The sequence below is a fragment of the Phoca vitulina genome, unplaced genomic scaffold, assembly GCF_004348235.1.
Source record: "Phoca vitulina isolate PV1807 unplaced genomic scaffold, GSC_HSeal_1.0 scaffold53, whole genome shotgun sequence".
Classification (NCBI taxonomy): domain Eukaryota; kingdom Metazoa; phylum Chordata; class Mammalia; order Carnivora; family Phocidae; genus Phoca; species Phoca vitulina.
The window spans coordinates 4,312,551-4,332,550 of record NW_022589756.1 but is presented as its reverse complement, the minus strand read 5'-3'; the positions used below and the strand labels follow the sequence as shown (position 1 = coordinate 4,332,550).

At 40.4% G+C, this 20,000-nt stretch overlaps 1 protein-coding gene across 1 annotated transcript in view; it reads right to left on the bottom strand.

The window, feature by feature from the left end:
- Nucleotides 1-20,000, bottom strand: part of ADAM28 (ADAM metallopeptidase domain 28) — a 92,427-nt gene that overhangs the window by 23,128 nt on the left and 49,299 nt on the right. The window contains exons 13-16 of the mRNA XM_032389019.1: nucleotides 7,483-7,613; nucleotides 6,101-6,278; nucleotides 4,213-4,302; nucleotides 1,321-1,516 (exon numbers count right to left, since the gene is read on the bottom strand). Of these exons, the coding sequence (XP_032244910.1) occupies nucleotides 1,321-1,516; nucleotides 4,213-4,302; nucleotides 6,101-6,278; nucleotides 7,483-7,613 (595 nt within the window). The remainder of the gene's footprint in view (nucleotides 1-1,320; nucleotides 1,517-4,212; nucleotides 4,303-6,100; nucleotides 6,279-7,482; nucleotides 7,614-20,000) is intronic.

Genomic DNA, 20,000 nt, shown 5'->3' with positions numbered 1-20,000 from the left:
TAAATATATCTACATATATATTTATATATACATATTAATATGTCACATCCTCTTTATCCATTCATCAGTCAATGGACACCTGGGCTGCTTCCATATCTTAACTATTGTAGATAATGCCACTATAAACATCAGAGTTCGTGTATCCCTTTGTATTAGTATTTTTGTATTCTTTGGGTAAATACCTAGTAGTGCAATTATTAGATCATAGGATAGTTCTATTTGTTACTTTTTGAGCAATCTCCATACTGTTCTCCACAGTGGTTGCATCAGTTTGCATTTCCACCAACAGTGCAAGAGAGTTCCCCTTTCTCTACATCCTCGCCAGCACTTGTCCTTTCTTGTGTTGTTGATTTTAGCCATTCTGATAGGTGTGAGGTGGTATCTCATTGTAGTTTTGATTTGCATTTCCTTGATGATGAATGATGTTGAGCATCTTTTCATGTGCCTGTTGGCCATCTGGATGTCTTCTTTGGAAAAATGTCTATTCATGTCTTCTGCCCATTTTATAACTGGATGATTTGTTTTTGGGGTATTAAGTTTTATAAATTCTTTATGTATTTTGAATACTAACCCTTTATCATATATGTCATTTGTAAATATCTTCTCCCATTCCACAGGTTACCTTTTAGCTTTGTTGATTGTTTCCTTCACTGTGTGGAAGCTTTTTATTTTGATGAAGCTCCAATAGTTTATTTTTTGCGTTTGTTTCCCTTGTCTCTGGAGATACGTCTAGAAAGAAGTTTCTCTGGCTGATGTCAAAGAGGTTACTGCCTGTGTTCTCCTCTGGGATTTTTATGGTATCAAGTCTCATATGTACATCTTTAATCCATTTTGAATTTATTTTTGAGTATGGTGTAAGAAAGTGGTCCAGTTTCATTCTTCTGCATGTTGCTGTCCAGTTTTCCCCACACCATTTGTTGAAGAGAGTTTTTCCCATTGGATAACATTTCCTGCTTTACCCAGTTAAATTTGAATTTCAAATAAACAGTTTTCTTAGTATAAGCTTACCTCCAGTATTTCATGAGATATACTGATACCAAAAAAAAAAAATGTTAATCTGGAATTCAAATTCAAATTGACTGGTCCATCCTTATTTTTATTTGTTGAATCTAGAAATCCCCAAATTGACCTTATGTCTTAAAATACACTTATCCAGGATATTGAGCTGTAGCACAGTTTCCAAGAAAGAAGGTTGGGACAGAATACTACTTTGGCCATGATTAAACACTGTCACCTGTTATAACACGGTAACATGATTTTTCCTTGTATATGAATAGAGAGAGACAGGAATGCCCGTAACACTGGGGCTTGTCCTCCTACCTGGTCCCCACAGGTCGGTACACCGCTCTTGCAGTGTGGGGCACATCCCCATCAAGCAGTAGCCCTCTCCATTTTGGCAGGGGAAGCCATTGACTCGGAATCTATCATCAGGGCAAATACCAGATTTGCCATCACACATTTCCGGCAAGTCACACTCATCTTTTGCTGGTCTGCACACTGCACCAGCCTTTTTAAACTGCAGGGAAATAAAAATGAAGAGAAGGCTTTTTTCTACCTGACTTACTCTAATATCTCAAATTAATGCAAATAATATTTTCCCTTTGGCCTTTTTTTGGCAAGTTAGTTAGAGGCATCATTCTATTCTAGCTTACATCTGCGTTGCATAAACTAAAGACATCTCCTATATATCACTTCTATTGACTTCTGCCAACGGCCTGAGTCTTTAAGTAATCAATATTTCTGAATTTATAGTGCAAGCACTATAGAAATATCAATGAGAAAAGTACGGAAGAAAACCAAGCCTCATCTTAGATGCAAAGAAGGGATTTACTTTTTCCTTTGTTGAAGGCATCTTTGTCAGGATTTTCAAGGAGATTTACATCTGCAACTTTAGAGATTTATTGGCAAAGTGAATCTTCTGTATTAAGGAAGGTAAATTTACAAGCACCAGATCAGCATGCTCTGAGACTTTCCCAGGCATCGTGTTTCCTAATCCTTAATTCCTTTTATTGTATGCTCAAATGTTTCTTTTCAACTCACTTCTTCTTATGAAATGATTTCTTATGGGGGAGAAATAACTGGATGTGCATTTTTTTTTTTTTTTTTAAAGATTTTATTTATTTATCCGACAGAGAGAGACACAGCGAGAGAGAGAACACAAGCAGGGGGAGTGGGAGAGGGAGAAGCAGGCTCTCCACTGAGCAGGGAGCCCGATGCGGGGCTCGATCCCAGGACCCTGGGACCATGACCTGAGCCGAAGGCAGACGCTTAACGACTGAGCCACCCAGGCGCCTGGATATGCATTTGATGTATTAATTCCATCGCATTCTATTCCTGCAAATCTTGCCCTTACTGCCTGAGAGAAACCTTAGACAACTTCTGCCATTTATGCAGATCTGAAGAGGCCTGTAGAGACACTGGAAGCATATCTTTCCCTAGTTGAGGTGAGCAAGCATGCTTCCCTATCATCAGAAAACTTTCAGTATCTTAACATTGATGACAGAATGGAATCCAAAATTTAATTAGATCATACATGACCCTCCAAATTCAACCCCCCCTGCTCCAGCCAGACAAGCTTTCTTACCAGCCATCACGTGAGCCATGCTTATTTTATTCTTTCCCTCAGCCGCCTCATTTAGGAGTGTTTTTCTCTTTTTGTCTACTTATGTAAAATCTACGCCTTACTTTAAGACTAGTGACAGCCTCATTTTCCACGAAGCCTCCTCTGACGTCTTCAGGGCACATTGTTGCCTTTTCTTCCTACACATGATGGGAAGAGCCTTGAATTTGGATTTGGAAGATATGGGTTTAAATCTTGGCTCTACCAGGGGCTGGGTGTATGCCTTAGAAAAGGGACTTAATCTCTCTGAAAATCCATTTCCCCATCTAATATTTCCTTTATAGAGTCATTATAGAACTTAAGTGAAAATTTAAGTGGAAAGCATTACACAAAGGGTATATCCTTATAATGTCTACCTGGGCACTTAATCATGCACTATATTTTCATCTGTTTCAGGTATGTATATCATTACCCTAAAGAAACAGCATGTTCTTTGAAGTCAAAGACTACTTTTTTTTAAATTTCCACAATCTCCAACAAACAGCATTTAATCAACACTTGTTGAATACGACTTAAGTTCTCAAATTTTCTTCCTTTTGGCCTCTTTTATTTCTTTCCTCTCCTTCTGACATTAAAAAAAAAAATTCCCCAATACTACCTATAACCTGGTATGCCATCTATCTACACATTCATTCTGCAAACAGTTCTTGAGCATTTAAAATGTAGTAGGTGGTAGGTGAGGTACACAGGTACCACCCTGTGGCAGGTGAGGATGAATCAGTCCCTTGCCCTCGGAAGTCAGTTTTACTAAGGAAACAGACATATAAACGAATAATCATAATAGAGAATTCTGTGCAACAATAGAAGGTAAAATCCTAAACTTGAACGTGAAAGGAAAGTCAACACGCCCCACAGAGAAAATGACACAGAATCCTTACTTTATGTCTGTTTTCTAAGAAATTCACCCTGAAGTGACTTCAAAGTCAAAGATAGGGGAGACCCCACATTATTTAAAACAAAAGCTTTTCCACTGAACCCATTTTTAAAGGAATATGCAACCAATTGTGAGGTTTGGTGCAAGAAGGCTCTGTGGCATCAGAAGCAGAGGCAGGTTTTATTCCCCAGCATTGGCTTTGGAACAGGTCGTATTTGGAGTTTGCCATTCAGTGGCTCTATTATGTTGCACATTTTCTATTCTGAGCTTCTGTTCCTTCAAGAGCAAAACGAGAGGGCGCCTGGGTGGCTCAGTTGGTTAAGCGACTGCCTTCGGCTCAGGTCATGGTCCTGGGAGTCCCGGGATCGAGTCCCACATCAGGCTCCCTGCTCGGCGGGGAGTCTGCTTCTCCCTCTGACCCTCCTCCCTCTCATGCTCTCTGTCTCTCGTTCTCTCTCTCTCAAATAAATAAATAAAATCTTTAAAAAAAAAAAAAAAGAGCAAAACGAGATAATAATACCTAATTCAAAGGGTTCTTGGGGGATCAAATAGCCCATGTTTATAAACACTCATATATAAATGGTAGGCAGTGTTATTTTATAAACAGAAAACTAGTGCTTTGCTATTTCATTTAACATAATCACTGAGATTTTTAATATAGAAAAATAAACGGTAATCATAATTATTAAAATAAAATAAAATAAAATAATAATCTTACCTGGCATTTTTCACAGCATTCTCCTAATGCACATTGAAAACTTGCTTTGATTTTACAAGTTTTAGCATCACAGCAAATGTTGGTACATTCCTGAGAAATACCAGAAATAAATGCAAATGCTAGATTGGGTCTCAATTTTTTGCTCTTGTTTCACTACAACTCATAATATAATTTTTTCACCATACAGATCCTACTGTGATATAGTCTGAAAATAATTTTCAGGAAAATAAAAGATAGAACAAAGTTCAACATTAGAAAAACAGATTTTGGAGCCACTGGTGATTTGTCACATATCTGAAGTCTACTGACATCTTTTTAAATTTGAGTATCTCCTCTAGTTCACTCAGCCTCCCACGGTAGTACTGAAAATGATCTATTTTTGGTAAAATATCAAAGAAAACAAAAGGAAAAAGGATAGTTTTTTAAAATAAAATTTATATACAACTAATGAATCATTGAACACTACATTAAAAACTAATGATGTACTATATGCTGGCTAATTAAACATAAGAAAAAAATTTAAAAAGCACAACTGTTTATTGCAGAACTTTTCAGAGCCTTTAATACACAAGGCTCACTGTGACTTTCCAGAGGCAAATAGTATATGTAACATTTCTTAAGGTTATCTGAGCAATAAACATGTTATTCAAGGAAAATAAAATAAAATAAAATAAAATTTATCTAAATAGTTAAAAACAGGGGCGCCTGGGTGGCTCAGTCGTTGGGCGTCTGCCTTCGGCTCAGGTCATGGTCTCAGGGTCCTGGGATCGGGCCCCACATCAGGCTCCCCGCTCCACGGGAAGCCTGCTTCTCCCTCTCCCACTCCCCCTGCTTGTGTTCCCTCTCTCGCTGTGTCTCTCTCTGTCAAAAAATAAATAAATAAATAAAATCTTAAAAAAAAAAAAGTTTAAATAGTTAAAAACATAATTAGTTGAGCTCATCAGTTTTGTACCTATCCAGCAATAAAATAAATCTCTAGGACATGTACTAAAAATCTAAAAGTATAGTTCTTTATGCAATTTTGACATTTAATTCAACTCTGCATAAAGCAATAGACTGTGTCTTGCTCTCCCCACCTTGTTTCTGAGATATCAGGCATCTGCATGAGGCTTTGGGGAAGCTCCTACCTTGGAAACTTCCTCTTATAGCTGTTTAGGTTCCCTAAGAGAATTACAACATTTTAGGGTTAAAACTCTTGCTCTTATTTCAAATATAAACATCATCTTGGAAAGATTCCTTTCTCATAGAATGAATACATTTGTGGTCGTATTTTGAATTTACTGAAGAGATGACCCCTTGAAGCCTTGACATGTCACTCATATTAAGTGTTGATAAAACGGAGACAAAGATCCCTTTCAGAACCCTGGCTACCTTGTTAATAGGGTGGGATCAGACTAGGACTCACAATGGTAAAAACTCTTAAGTCACAAAGAGAAGAACTAAATCTCAGTGCAAGATGTCCCCAGGATTGCCAAAACAAACACCTGAGTCTTCATCTTGGCCTCTCCCTCTACCAGCTCTGTGACCTTGGGCAAGCCACTTACACCCTCTGAGTGCTGTTGTGGTGCTGTCCCTAAAGTAACTGCTCAGCAGGTCATAGCCACATAAGGAAAGTGAAGTTATTTCTGCCAGAAAGAGAGGGATGAGGATATAAAGCCCAGTTGTTGAGTGGTTCTTAAAAATCAGGAAATGGGGAAAGAACCCCAAGAAGGAAATTAGGAAGGTCTGCTAAGCAATGCAGTAGTCACTGGCCCGACAAATGTCTACAAATAAACATAGGCAAAATTATAAGAAATGCACAATTTCAGAGTAATAATATAATTTTATAGTTTATCCTCTCAGCAACTGAAAAACAAATTAGATCATTTTAGAAAGTATTTGGTGGTACCTCAGGAGTCCCACAATCACAGTCTTCTCCCATTTCTACCAACTGATTCCCACAGATTGGGATGGATATGATATCTGTAGGCAATGGAGCGTTGAAAAGGCAATTTGATAATTTATCTTCGAAGAACTTGTCATAGCTGATGCGGCTGCAGGAACTGAAGTCTGTAGGTATATAGAAGCTATGACGATAAGGAAAGAGAAAATGGAACACAGTCACGCTGAGCAGGAAGGGAGCAATATCACACACTGGGGATGATACACCCAAAACCTGCCCTAAAAGATTAAACCCAGGGAGCCTGGGTGGCTCAGTTGGTTGAGTGACTGCCTTCGGCTCAGGTCATGATCCTGGAGTCCTGGGATCGAGTCCCACATTGGGCTCCCTGCCCAGCGGGGAATCTGCTTCTCCCTCTTCCACTCCTCCTTCTTGTGCTCTCTCTCTCTCTCTCATTCTCTCTCTCAAATAAATAAATAAAATCTTAAAAAAAAAAAAAAAAGATTAAACCCAATCCACTGCCCAACTGCTAAATCATGAGCTCATTTGTGTACCTGAATTAGCCCTGGATGGACACAAACACCTCCAGCTTAATGAAAAAATACATCAGATCTTAAAGTGTAGCATCCGGGCTGCTGTTTAAAAAAACAAAGATGTGTCTGACTTATCCAGATGATCTTATTCAGCCTTAGGTCATTTTGGTTGTGAAGTCCTACAGGTAGTAAAGTCATACTTATTTATGTGTCTAAGAATTCACTTTCCTTCAGAGGAATTACTTTTGGGAGAATTTTTTCATTTCACAAATAAAGATGAGGTTTAAAAATGCAGTAGTATCTGGGAGAGATAACAAAGGTATGTGACTGGCAGCCACCATAATCAGGTATTTTGGGGAATGGCCTAGGAGACTAATCCTAGATTGAGTGAGCTGGGACAGGGAAATAGAAGAGAGGAAATACATATATAAAAGGGATTTGGGGATTTTTAAAGATAAAATTCCCTGGAAACTTTGCTTAGGCAAGGCAAGAATGTATCATTTCTTTATGCTCCTGCAAGGATGTTCTCCTAGAACCCACCCAATCTGAATTCATTGAAAATTTGATAAATACTAAAGATTTTCTGAAACCAGGTCTTGTGTAGATAAGATGAAGTTAAAAATATCAATCACGCCAACAGCAAAGACATAATATGTTTCAATGATGTCTTAGTTAATGAAAAATATTGCATATAGATGAGGGATAAAGTGGTCTGGTATAGATATGCATTCATGATTATACTATTTAATATTTAAAAGCTTGAATGTGTTGCTGAAGATGACATGAAAGATATAGCAAAGATACAGCCCAGAGTGAACCAAAAACTGGAGCAGAAAGCATCTTCCCAGAGAGCCTCACCTTAGTGCTCTGTCCATCACACATATTGTAGAAGGGCACTTGCAAACATAGGAGTCATGAAACATTCCAAAGTTATGACCCATTTCATGGGCCATGGTCCCTGCTACTCTAAGCATGTTGTCACTGTGGTCCTAAGGGCGAGAATAAGGAAACAGATCCTCTGGTTTTCAAACTAAATTATAACTCAGGGTATAATTCGTTTTACTAACTGGGGCTGAGTGATTTTACCTTCAGCTTTTTCACTACTCACCATGTCTCTTTCTCTCCCTCCCCTTCTCTCTTCCTTTCCTCTCCTCCTGCCTCTGTCGTCTGTCTGTCTCTCTCTCTCTCACACACACACACACACACACACACAACTTTGGTACTGAATGTGCATCACAGGGCACATTGCTTGCTCTTTTTTCTTGTACATGGGGAATATTTATGATGAGAAACGTTTCTGTGGTTTCTTGCCATGAGAGATAGTGGCAAAATGTCTTCAATGATGATAAGGAATCAGAATTTTTTAAACTGATCTACCTCCAGCGCCCCCCCCCCCCGCCCCCAGCTGACTTTTAATACCTTCTAATTTGATTGAAGGCCTTTGATATGTTTAGCTAATGGGGATCTGAAAGTGTTTGTTAACTTTAATACCAGGACTTTAGTACCATTGGTATCTTTTTCAATTCTGTTACCACCAAGACTAGACATCAGTCGCTTCTAGACTTGCCCCATTGCATGAAGTCTGGCTAGTAGCCAACTTCATTACCAGATTATTTCTGATTAGAAATGTTGGACTGGGGGCTCCAGGTTTTTCAGGAGCAATAAAACAGCACTACAGAATCACCGCAGGCTGTAATTTTCCAGTGGGGAGACAGGAATCTGCCAGTTACACCCACCCACAGAAACCTGATTTCCTTATCTACTTCATTCCAAAGAACCAAATAAAGAGATCCATACAGCATGGTACAAGACTCATAAACAAGGAACACCTGTGTAAGATAGGAAGTTAATACAATTCATGATATTTAATCATTCTGTCAGGATGAACCTGGTAAACCTTGCTATTTAGTAAGATGGAGTTACTCAAGTGGGAACAAAAACAAACCAAAAAAAAAAAAAATTAAGAAAAATGAAAATATGTTTAGACTTTCCACATTGCCTTACGTGAGACTCCTTAAATTTATAGTATCTTCCTTTAAACAATTATTTTCGTAACTTAATTTTTTTTTCCTTTGGAATGAACTCCATTCTCTCTTCCCCCTCTCTAAACCTTACCCACCCTTTGAAGTTTATTTTACAGCTACATTTCCTGACCATATTCATCTTCATTAATAATCCTCTCCTCTGGATTCCTACTGCAGTTTTCAATTCTACTATCATATATTATTAAGTATTGCTTTAAGTAGTCTAATTTCTCTTCCAATTTTATGGTAAGCTCTTTCAATTTAGAAAATATATATTTGGGGTACCTGGGTGGCTCAGTTGGTTGAGCGACTGCCTTCAGCTCAGGTCATGATCCTGAAGTCCCAGGATCGAGTCCCACATTGGACTCCCTGCTCAGTGGGGAGTCTGCTTCTCCCCCTGACCCTCCCACCTCTCGTGTGCTCTCTCTCTCTCTCTCTCATTCTCTCTCTCTCTCAAATAAATAAAATCTTTAAAAAAGAAAAGAAAAAATATATTTTACTTTTCTGGTCACCTTATGAAGCTTATCACAAAACCAGACTCATATATATATATATATATAATATATATATATATATATATATATATATATATATATATATATATATCACACTTCCACCTAGGATGTAGAAAGCTGGAAAGAACATTACTCTTGCACTAGAAACAAGGACTAGGCAGATAAACTTAATTATAATTTTCTTTGAATCTATCAGTCAATTATGGTTGCAGGACATCCAGAGATCCTGGAAACTAAGAAGAGACAGGCCGTCCCAAGTACAGATTGGACATAAGAACTGGTTTATCTCCAGCAAGGCATAGAGGAGGAGATGCCAGGTACCTGCAAGTGGGGAAGTAATTCATTTGAATTCTTAAATGAATTGCTAAAGGCCTAGTATGGGTCAGTGCAAGAGTATAGAATCTGCAGGACCTCAGAAACAAGGGTGCTTTGCACACACTTATAGACATTTCTCCAGAGACCTCCTCTCTAGGAGCTCATGATAGACATTGGGAGCCAGGTAGTAGAACAGAAAGAACTTCCCTTGGTGGAATGGGCCAGAAGGAGTGAAGTAGCTGTTGCTGCAGGAAAAGAGCATAAGCCATATCCAAATCTTTCTCTTTTAAGGAACAGAAGCCAGAAGCCACTGGGGAGAGAAATAGCAAGTTCTGACAACCTAAGGCAGAACTGAAGACCCAATATGGGCAGGGGATGGGTTTAATCACACACACACACACCCTCTACTCCTGATACAGGAAGACAAAAATCTTGAGCCCAGGATCCTATATTGATATTAATTGAGTTTTCCTCCCACTGAGGAGAGTCAGGAAACTCTTCCTCAAAAGACCGGCAAAAGATAGAAAGGAGAGTTTTGCTGCCATTGGAAGGATGGGCAGGATCCTTAAGAAAGCTTTACCTCTGAGACCCAGGACCTGCCTAAGACTAAAACCAGATAAAATCAAAAGAGAAACCACTACTCCTGCTCCTTACCACCAGATTATAGAAGGCTGGAAAGAGTGTCACTCCCAAACTTACAATAAATAAAGCACTGGACATAGTAAGATTCATAATTTATAGAACTCATCCAGAGCTGAGGTCACAAGGCAACAAACAAACCTGAAATCCAAGGAAAGGTAGGCTTACATCTATAGGGAAAGTCAGAGCATGAATATTTGTTTACACTACCAGATACCAGACACTACCAGATGCCAGTAATAACTCATACCAAAAAAAAAAACAACACCAAAAAAACCCTTAAAACTGATAAAGGCAGAGTGTGTGTGGTACAGCAAGAGAATATACAAAATGTGGGAGCTTCAGACATAGGGGAATTCCCACCTACTTACTGGTATTTCTCCACATGGACCTCACCAAGTGAAAGCTCTGAGAAAGCTTCCCTCATAGAGTGGGCCTGGAGAAGGGGAGCAGCAGCAGAAAAGGCATGAAACCCCTCCAGGATCATTCTCCTCTATCTCTGCTACGGAACAAACATGACCAGACTCAGGGTGAAATGAGTGTCTCCCTTGCCTTACTCTAGTCCTAGCCCTAAACCTAGCTAAAGGGCTTAAGCTTCTGAGAGAAAGGGCAACAAATCCTGTCACCTAGAGCACTGGTGAAGTCTCAAAGCAACTCTAAAACAGGAACGGAAGGGAAACACACACACACACACACACACACACACACACACACACACACAAGCCTCTACCCTTGGAGGGAGGGGGAAGGAAGGGCAGAAATACATGCTGGGCTATGTCATTAGAGGTCTCCACCACTTGGCAGTGGAGCAAGATCACTATAAGGACCTACCCCAGACACTAAGGGACACCAGACTGAGACTTAATAAGAACAAAGGAGAATGCCCTCCTCCTACCAGAAGTCTAATGATCATCCAGTAACAAGTAACAACAACCTACTGAGGAGGGAGAGCCAACAGCATAAAAAACTCTGGGGAATCCAGTAAAGACCTAAAGATGAGCATGAAGCGCACACTAAGAAAAACCATCTGGAAAACCAGCTTTAACCTTAAACACAAAATAATGTGAGAGGAATTTAAAGCCTGTGATGTACTGAGAGTAGTCATAGCAACAACAACAAAATCCCAAACCCAACTCAATTACTGCTAGATTGATTCAAATCCTCAAGCAAGAGGCCTAGCAGAAGGAAAGAATTGATCATTTCCAGGCCAAAACACACACACACACACACACACACACACACACACACACACACCTTGGACTAATGTCTTTCACAGGATATCTGACTTTCAACAGAAAATAATAGGTCATCCAAGAAAATGAAAAAGAAAAAAAGAAAGAAAAGCAATACCCTACCAATCAACAGATCCAGATTCATATCTGACACAGATGTTAGAACTATCAGACGATACTTTAAAGTAACTATGATTAATAGGTTAAAAGCTCCAGTGGAAAAGATGAATAGCACACAAGTTTGGATGAGAAATTTCAGCAGAGCTGGACACCATAAGAAAGACTCAAATGGAAATGCTAGAAATGAAAAAGACAATAACAGAGATGAATGATGTCTTCAACAGGCTTAACAGTAGATTTGGAATAGCTGAGGAAATAATCACTGGTCTTAATAGTTAAACAAAAATTACTCAACGGAAACACAAAGTGCAAAAAGAATAAAAAAGAAAACAAACAAACAGCAGAACAGAGGATACAAGTTTTGAGGGGCAATATAGAATGGTCACAGATACATGTAATTGGTATCCCTGGAAGAAAAAAGGGACAGAATGAAATAGAAGAAATATTTGAAGAAGTAATGGCCCAGAATTTTCCAAAATTCATCACGGATACAAGCCCCAGGCCCAAGAAGTTCAGAGAACACTAAGTGGGATAAATTAACCATTTCTCCCAAAAAACCCATTTAGTTATATCATAATTATAATCAAACTGAAGAAAATTAAAAAGAAAGGGGAAATCTTGAAGTAGAAAAAAAAGACACATTTTAGAGCAACAAAGATAAAGTTTACAGCAGACTTCTTCTCATCAGGAACTCTGCAATCCAGCAGACAGTGAAGTGAAATCATTAGAAGTGCTGAAAGTAAAACATTATTAACTCAGAATTACAAACCCAGTGAAAATACATGCAAAAATAAAAGAGAGGTAGAGTTATCTGAAGCAACTAAAAGAATTCATTGAGAGCAGACCTGTATTACAGGAAATATTTTTTACAAATCTTCTGGAAGAAAAAATATGTATATACCAGATAGAAACTTGTAGCTATATAAAGAAATGGAGGGTGTTGAGAAGGAGTAAGATGGCGAAGGAGTAGGAGACCTAAATTTCGTCTGGTCCCAGGAATTCAGCTAGATAGGGATCAAACCATTCTGAACACCTATGAACTCAACAGGAGATCGAAGAAAAGAATAGCAACTCTGAACAGAAAAGCGACCACATTCTGGAAGGTAGGAGGTGCAGAGAAGTGAATCCGAGGCGATATTCGGGAGGATAGACGGCGGGGGAGGGGGCCTCCATCGGCCGCTTCTGGCAAGTGATAGAGCCGTGGGCCACAAAATCGGAACTTTTAGAAGTCGGCTCCGCTGAGGGACGTCACTCCGGTGGCTAAGCGGGGGCTGGAACCCCTGCTGGGACAGTGTGGTCTCAGGACCCTCGGGGTCACAGAAAGACTGGGGGTGCCTGAGTGCAGCAGAGCTCCCAGGTATCAGAGCGGGGAAGCCGGCTGCAGAGACGGAGCCAAGGTGCGGGCTTTCAGCTCGGGGTTGCCATAAACCATGATCCGTGGCACAGTCGGGCCCCTGCTCTTCCTGCAGGGACCCAACAAGGGGCAGATCCAGGGAGACTCCCCTTCCTCCCCTGGGAGGAGCGGCGTGGGAGTGCACCGCAGGGATCTGCTGGGTTTGGAGACTCCACACGGTTTGTGTGCCAGAGAAAGAAATGCTGGGTCACTGGCCAGGTGAGCACGGACTGCGGCCAGAGACCGGGGAGACGGGAGTGATTGACTGCTTTTTTCTGGGGGCGCACTGAGGAGTGGGGCCCCGAGTTCTCGGCTCCTCCAGGGCAGAGATTGGGAGGCCGCCATTTTCACTCTCTGCCTCCAAAGCTGTATGGAAAGCTTGCAGGGAACAAAAGCTCCCGAGAGCAAACCCGAGCAGATTCCTTAGCCCGGACCCACAAGGGCGGGGAGATTCCGCCTCTCGCAAAGACATTTGGGAACCATGGCAACAGGCCCCTCCCCCAGAAGATCAGCGAGAACAGCCAGCCAAGACCAAGTTTACCCATCAATGAGAACGGCAGAACTCCAGTGCTGGGAGAATACAGCACATAGAATTCATGGCTTTTTCCCCCCTAATTCTTTAGTCTTTCAAAGCTAATTTTTTTAATTTCTTTTTTTTTTATTGAATATTTCTTTTTCCCTTTTGCAACCAACATCTTATCAATCCCTTTTTTAAAAATCTTTTTCATTTTTCATTTTTAGAGTCATATTCTATCCCTTCATAGTAGGTAACCTTATTTTTGCTTTATATAGAAGTTGTTCTCTCTTTAAAATTTTGGGATACAAGTGCTTCTAACAGATCAAAATAGACCCTAAATCTCTAGTGTATGTCTTTGTTCTAGTCCCTTCCCTGGTCACATTCTCTCCCTTTTATTTCTTTTTTTATTTTTCTCTTCTTTCTTTTTTCAACCAACTTCTTATCAATTCCTTTTATAAAATCTTTTATAATTTTTATCATTACAGTCATATTCCATCCCTTCATCATATTTACCCTTATTTTTGTACATATATAAGTTATTCTTTCTTTAAAATTTTGGGAGGCACTTTCTTCTAGCAGACCAAAATACGTCCAAAATCTAGTGTGTGGCGCTGATCTATTCACCAGCCTGATCATATTTGATCACATTCTTTTTTTTTTTATCTTTTTCTTTTTCTTTTTTCTTTCTTTCCCTTTCTTTCCCCCGGTTTCAGGGCTCTTCCGATTTCTTTAGTGTATATTTTTCTGGGGTTATTGTTACCACTGTTAGCATTTTCTTCTCTCATTCATCTATTCTCCTCTGGACAAAATGACAAATGGAAAAAATCACCTCAAAAAAAAAGAACAAGAGGCAGTACGACTGCCAGGGACCTAATCAATATGGACATTAGTAACATGTTGGAAATAGAGTTGAGAATGACGATTATAAAGATACTAGCTGGGCTTGAAAAAAGCATGGAAGATATTAGAGAAACCCTTTCTGGAGAAATAAAAGAACTAAAATCTAACCAAGTCAAAATAAAAAAGGCTATTAATGAGGTGCAATAAAAAAATGGAGGCTCTAACTACTAGGATAAATGAGGCAGAAAAGAGCATTATTGATATAGAAGACCAAATGATGGAAAATAAAGAGGCTGAGAAAAAGAGAGATAAACAACTACTGGATCACGAGGGCAGAATTCAAGAGATAAGTGATACCATAAGATGAAACAATATTAGAATAATTGGGATCCGAGAAGACGAAGAAAGAGAGAGGGGCAGAAGGTATATTGGAGCAAATTATAGCAGAGAACTTCCTTAATTTGGGGAAGGAAACAGACATCAAAATCCAGGAGGCACAGAGAACCCCCTTCAAAATCAATAAAAATAGGTCATCAACACCCTGACATCTAATAGTAAAATTTATGAGTCTCAGAGACAAAGAAAAAATCCTGAAAGCAGCTTGGGACAAGAGATCTGTAACCTACAATGGTAGAAACATTAGACTGACAACAAATCCACAGAGACCAGGCAGGCCAGAAAGGACTGGCATGATATATTCAGAGCACTAAACAAGAAAAATATGCAGCCAAGAATACTATATCCAGCTAGGCTGTCATTGAAAATAGAAGAATAGATGAAAAGCGTCCAGGACAAACAAAAACTAAAGGAATTTGCAGACACAAAACCAGCCCTACAAGAACACTGAAAGGGGTCCTCTAAGCAAAGAGAGAGCCTAAAAGTAACATAGACCAGAAAGGAACACAGACAATAAACAGTAACAGTCACCTTACAGGCAATACAATGGCACTAAATTCATATCTTTCAATAGTTACCCTGAATGTGAATGGGCTAAATGCCCCAATCAAAAGACACAGGGTATCAGAATGGATAAAAAAACAAGACCCATCAATATGCTGTCTGCAAGAGACTCATTTTAGACCCAAAGCACCTCCAGATTGAAAGTGAGGGGGTGGAAAACCTTTTACCATGCTAATGGACACCAAAAGAAAGCTGGGGTGGCAATCCTTATATCAGACAAATTAGATTTTAAACCAAAGACTATAATAAGAGATGAGGAAGGACACTATATCCTACTTAAAGGATCTATCCAACATGAAGATCTAACAATTGTAAATATCTATGCCCCTAACATGGGAGCAGCTAATTATATAAGCCAGTTAATAACAAAATCAAAAAAACACATTGACAGCAATACAATAATAGTAGGGGACTTTAACAACCCCCTCACTGAAATGGACAGATCCTTTAAGCAAAAGATCAAGAAGCAAATAAAGACTTTAAATGACACACTGGACCAAATGGACTTCACAGATCTATTCAGAACATTCCATCCCAAAGCCACAGAATACACATTCTTCTCTAGTGCCCATGGAACATTCTCCAGAATAGATCATATCCTAGGTCACAAATCAGGTCTCAACCAGTATCAAAAGACTGGGATCATTCCCTGCATATTTTCGGACTACAATGCTTTGAAACTAGAACTCAATCACAAGAGGAAAGTCGGAAAGAACTCAAGTACATGGAGGCTAAAGAGCATCCTACTAAAGAATGAATGGGTCAACCAGGAAATTAAAGAAGAATTTAAGAAATCCATGGAGGGGAGCCAGGGTAGCTCAGTCGTTAAATGTCTGACTTCTGCTCAGGTCGTGATCCCAGGGTCCTGGGATCAAGCCCCACATTGGGCTCTCTGCTCAGTTGGAAGCCTGCTTCTCCCTCTCCCATTCCCCCTGCTTGTGTTCCCTCTCTCGCTGTGTCTTTCACTGTCCAATAAATAAATAAAATCTTTAAAAAAAAATTCATGGAAACAAATGAAAATGAAAACACAACTGTTCAAAATCTTTGGGATACAGCAAAGACAGTTCTGAGAGGAAAATATACAGCAATACAAGTCTTTCTCAAGAAACAAGAAAGGTCTCAAATACACAACCTAACACTACACTTAAAGGAGCTGGAGAAAGAACAGCAAATAAAGCCTAAACCCAGCAGGAGAAGAGAAATAATAAAGATCAGAGCAGAAATCAATGAAATAGAAACCAAAAGAACAGTAGAACAGATCAATGAGACTAGGAGCTGCTTCTTTGAAAGAATTAACAAGATTGATAAACCCATGGCCAGACTTATCAAAAAGAAATGAGAAAGGACCCAAATAAATAAAATCATGAATGAAAGAGGAGAGATCATAACCAATACCAAAGAAATATAAACAACTATAAGAACATATTACGAGCAACTATATGCAAATTAGATAATCTGGAAAAAATGGATGCATTCCTACAGATGTATAAACTACCAAAACTGAACCAGGAAGAAATAGAAAACCTCAACAGACTAAAACCACTAAGGAAATTGAAGCAATCATCAAAAATCTCCCAACAAACAAAAGCCCAGGGCCCGATGGCTTCCCAGGTGATTTCTAGCAAACTTTTAAAGAAGAATTAATACCTATTCTTCTGAAACTGTTCCAAAATATAGAAATGGAAGGAAAACTTCCAAACTCGTTTTATGAGGCCAGCATTACATTGATCTCAAAATCAGACAAGACCTCATCAAAAAGGAGAATTACAGACCAATATCCTTGATGAACATGGATGCAAAAACTCTCACCAAAATACTAGCCAATAGGATCCAACAGTACATTAAAAGGATTAATCACCACGACCGAGTGGGATTTATCCCTGGGCTGCAAGGTTGGTTCAACATCCGCAAATCAATCAATGTGAGACAATACATTAATCAAAGAAAGAACAAGAACCATATGATCCTCTCAATAGATGCAGAAAAAGCATTTGACAAAGTATAGCATCCTTTCTTGATCAAAACTCTTCAGAGTATAGACATAGAGGGTACATACCTCAATATCATAAAAGCCATCTATGAAAAACGCACAGCGAAACTCATTCTCAATGGGGAAAAACTGAAAGCTTTCCCCCTAAGGTCAGGAACACAGCAGGGATGTCCACTATCACCACTGCTATTCAACATAGTATTAGAAGTCCTAGCCACAGCAATCAGACAACAAAAAGAAATCAAAGGCATCCAAATCGGCAAAGAAGAAAACTCTCACTGTTTGCAGATGATATGATACTTTATGTGGAAAACCCAAAAGACTCCACCCCAAAATTGCTAGAACTCATACAGGAATTCAGTCAAGTGGCAGGATATAAAATCAATGCACAGAAATCAGTGGCATTCCTATACACCCACAACAAGACAGAAGAAAGAGAAATGAAGGAGTAAACCCCATTTACAACTGCACCCAAAACCATAAGATACCTAGGAATAAATCTAACCAAAGAGGCAAAGAATCTATATACTATATCTATATCTGTACTCAGAAAGCTATAAAATACTAATGAAAGAAATTGAGGAAGACACAAAGAAATGGAAAAACGTGCCATGCTCATGGATTGGAAGAATAAATATTGTGAAGATGTCAATGCTACCTAGAGCAATCTACACATTCAATGCAATCCCTATCAAAATACCATCCACTTTTTTCAAAAAAATGGAACAAATAATCCTAAAATTTGTATGGAACCACAAAAGACCCCGAATAGCCAGAGGAATGTTGAAAAAGAAATGCAAAGCTGGCAGCATCACAATTCTGGACTTCCAGCTCTATTACAAAGCTGTCATCATCAAGCCAGTATGGTACTGGCACAAAAACAGACACATAGATCGATGGAACAGAATAGAGAGCCCAGAAATGGACCCTCAATTCTATGGTCAACTCATCTTCGACAAAGCAAGAAAGAATGTCCAATGGAAAAAAGGCAGTCTCTTTAACAAATGGTGTTGGGAAAATTGGACAGCCACATGCAGAAGAATAAACTGGGCCATTTGCTTACACCACACACAAAAATAGACTCACTAAATGTGAGACAGGAGTCCATCAAAATCCTAGAGGAGAACACAGGCAGCAACCTCTTCGACCTCAGCCACAGCAACTTCTTCCTAGAAACATTGCCAAAGGCAAGGGAAGCAAGGGCAAAAATGAACTATTGGGACTTCATCAAGATAAAAAGCTTTTGCACAGCAAAGGAAACAGTCAACAAAACCAAAAGACAACCGATAGAATGGGAGAAGATATTTGCAAATGACATATCAGATAAAGGGCTGGTATCCAAAATCTATAAAGAACTTATCAGACTCAATACCCAAAAAACAAAGAATCCAATCAAGAAATGGGCAGAAGACATGAACAGACATTTTTCCAAAGAAGACATCCAAATTGCCAACAGACACATGAAAAAGTGCTCAACATCACTCGGCATCAGGGAATTCCAAATCAAAACCTCAATGAGATGCCACCTCACACCAGTCAGAATGGCTAAAATTAACAAGTCAAGAAATGACAGATGTTGGCGAGGATGTGGAGAAAGGGGAACCCTCCTACACTGTTGGTGGGAATGCAAGCTGGTGCAGCCACTCTGGAAAACAGTATGGAGGTTCCTCAAAAAGTTGAAAGTAGAGCTACCATACGACCCAGCAATTGTACTACTGGGTATTTACCCCAAAGATACAAATGTAGGGATTTGAAGGGGTATGTGCACCCCAATGTTTATAGCAGCAATGTCCATAACAGCCAAACTATGGAAAGAGCCATGATGTCCATCAACAGATGAATGGATAAAGAAGAGGTGATATAGGGGGGCGGAGCAAGATGGCGGAGGAGTAGGAGACCTGGATTTCGTCTCCTCTCAGGAATTCAGCTGGATAGGGATCAAACCATTCTGAACACCTACAAACTCAACAGGAGATCAAAGAAAAGAAGAGCAACAACTCTCTGAACAGAAAAGCGACCACTTTTTGTAAGGTAGGACGTGCGGAGAAGTGAATCCGAGGCGATATTCGGGAGGATAGACGGCAGGGGAGGGGCCTCCGACGGCCGCTTCTGGCAAGTGATAGAGCCACGGAGCACAAAATCGGAACTTTTAAAAGTCTGCTCCGCTGAGGGACGTCACTCTGGTGGCGAAGTGGGGGGTGGAACCCTCGCGGGACAGTGTGGTCTCAGGACCCTCGGGATCACAGAAAGACCGGGGGTGCCTGAGTGCGGCAGACCTCCCAAGTATCGGAGCAGGGAAGCCGGCTGCAGAGACGGAGACCAGGCGCGGGCTCTCAGCTCGGGGTTGCTATAAACCGTGATCCGCGGCACAGTCGGGCCACAGCTCCTCCAGCAGGGACCCAACAAGCGGCAGATCCGGGGAGACTCACCTTCTTCCCCCGGGAGGAGAGGTGCGGGAGCGCACCGCGGGGATCTGCTGGGTTTGGAGACTCCACCCGGGGTCGGGTGCCAGATAGAAAGGCGCGGTCACAGGCCGGGTGAGCGCGGAGTGCGGCCGGAGACCGGGGAGACGGGAGTGACTGACTGCTTTTCTCTGGGGGCTCGCTGAGGAGCGGGACCCCAAGTTCTCGGCTCTGCCGGGGCGGAGACTGGGAGGCTGCCATTTTCACTCTCCGCCTCCAAAGCTGTACGGAAAGCTTGCAGGGAACAAAAGCTCCGGAGAGCAAACCCGAGCAGATTACTTAGCCCGGACCGGCAAGGGCGGGGCAATTTTGCCTCCGGCAAAGACATTTGGGAACCACGGCAACAGGCCCCTCCCCCAGAAGATCAGC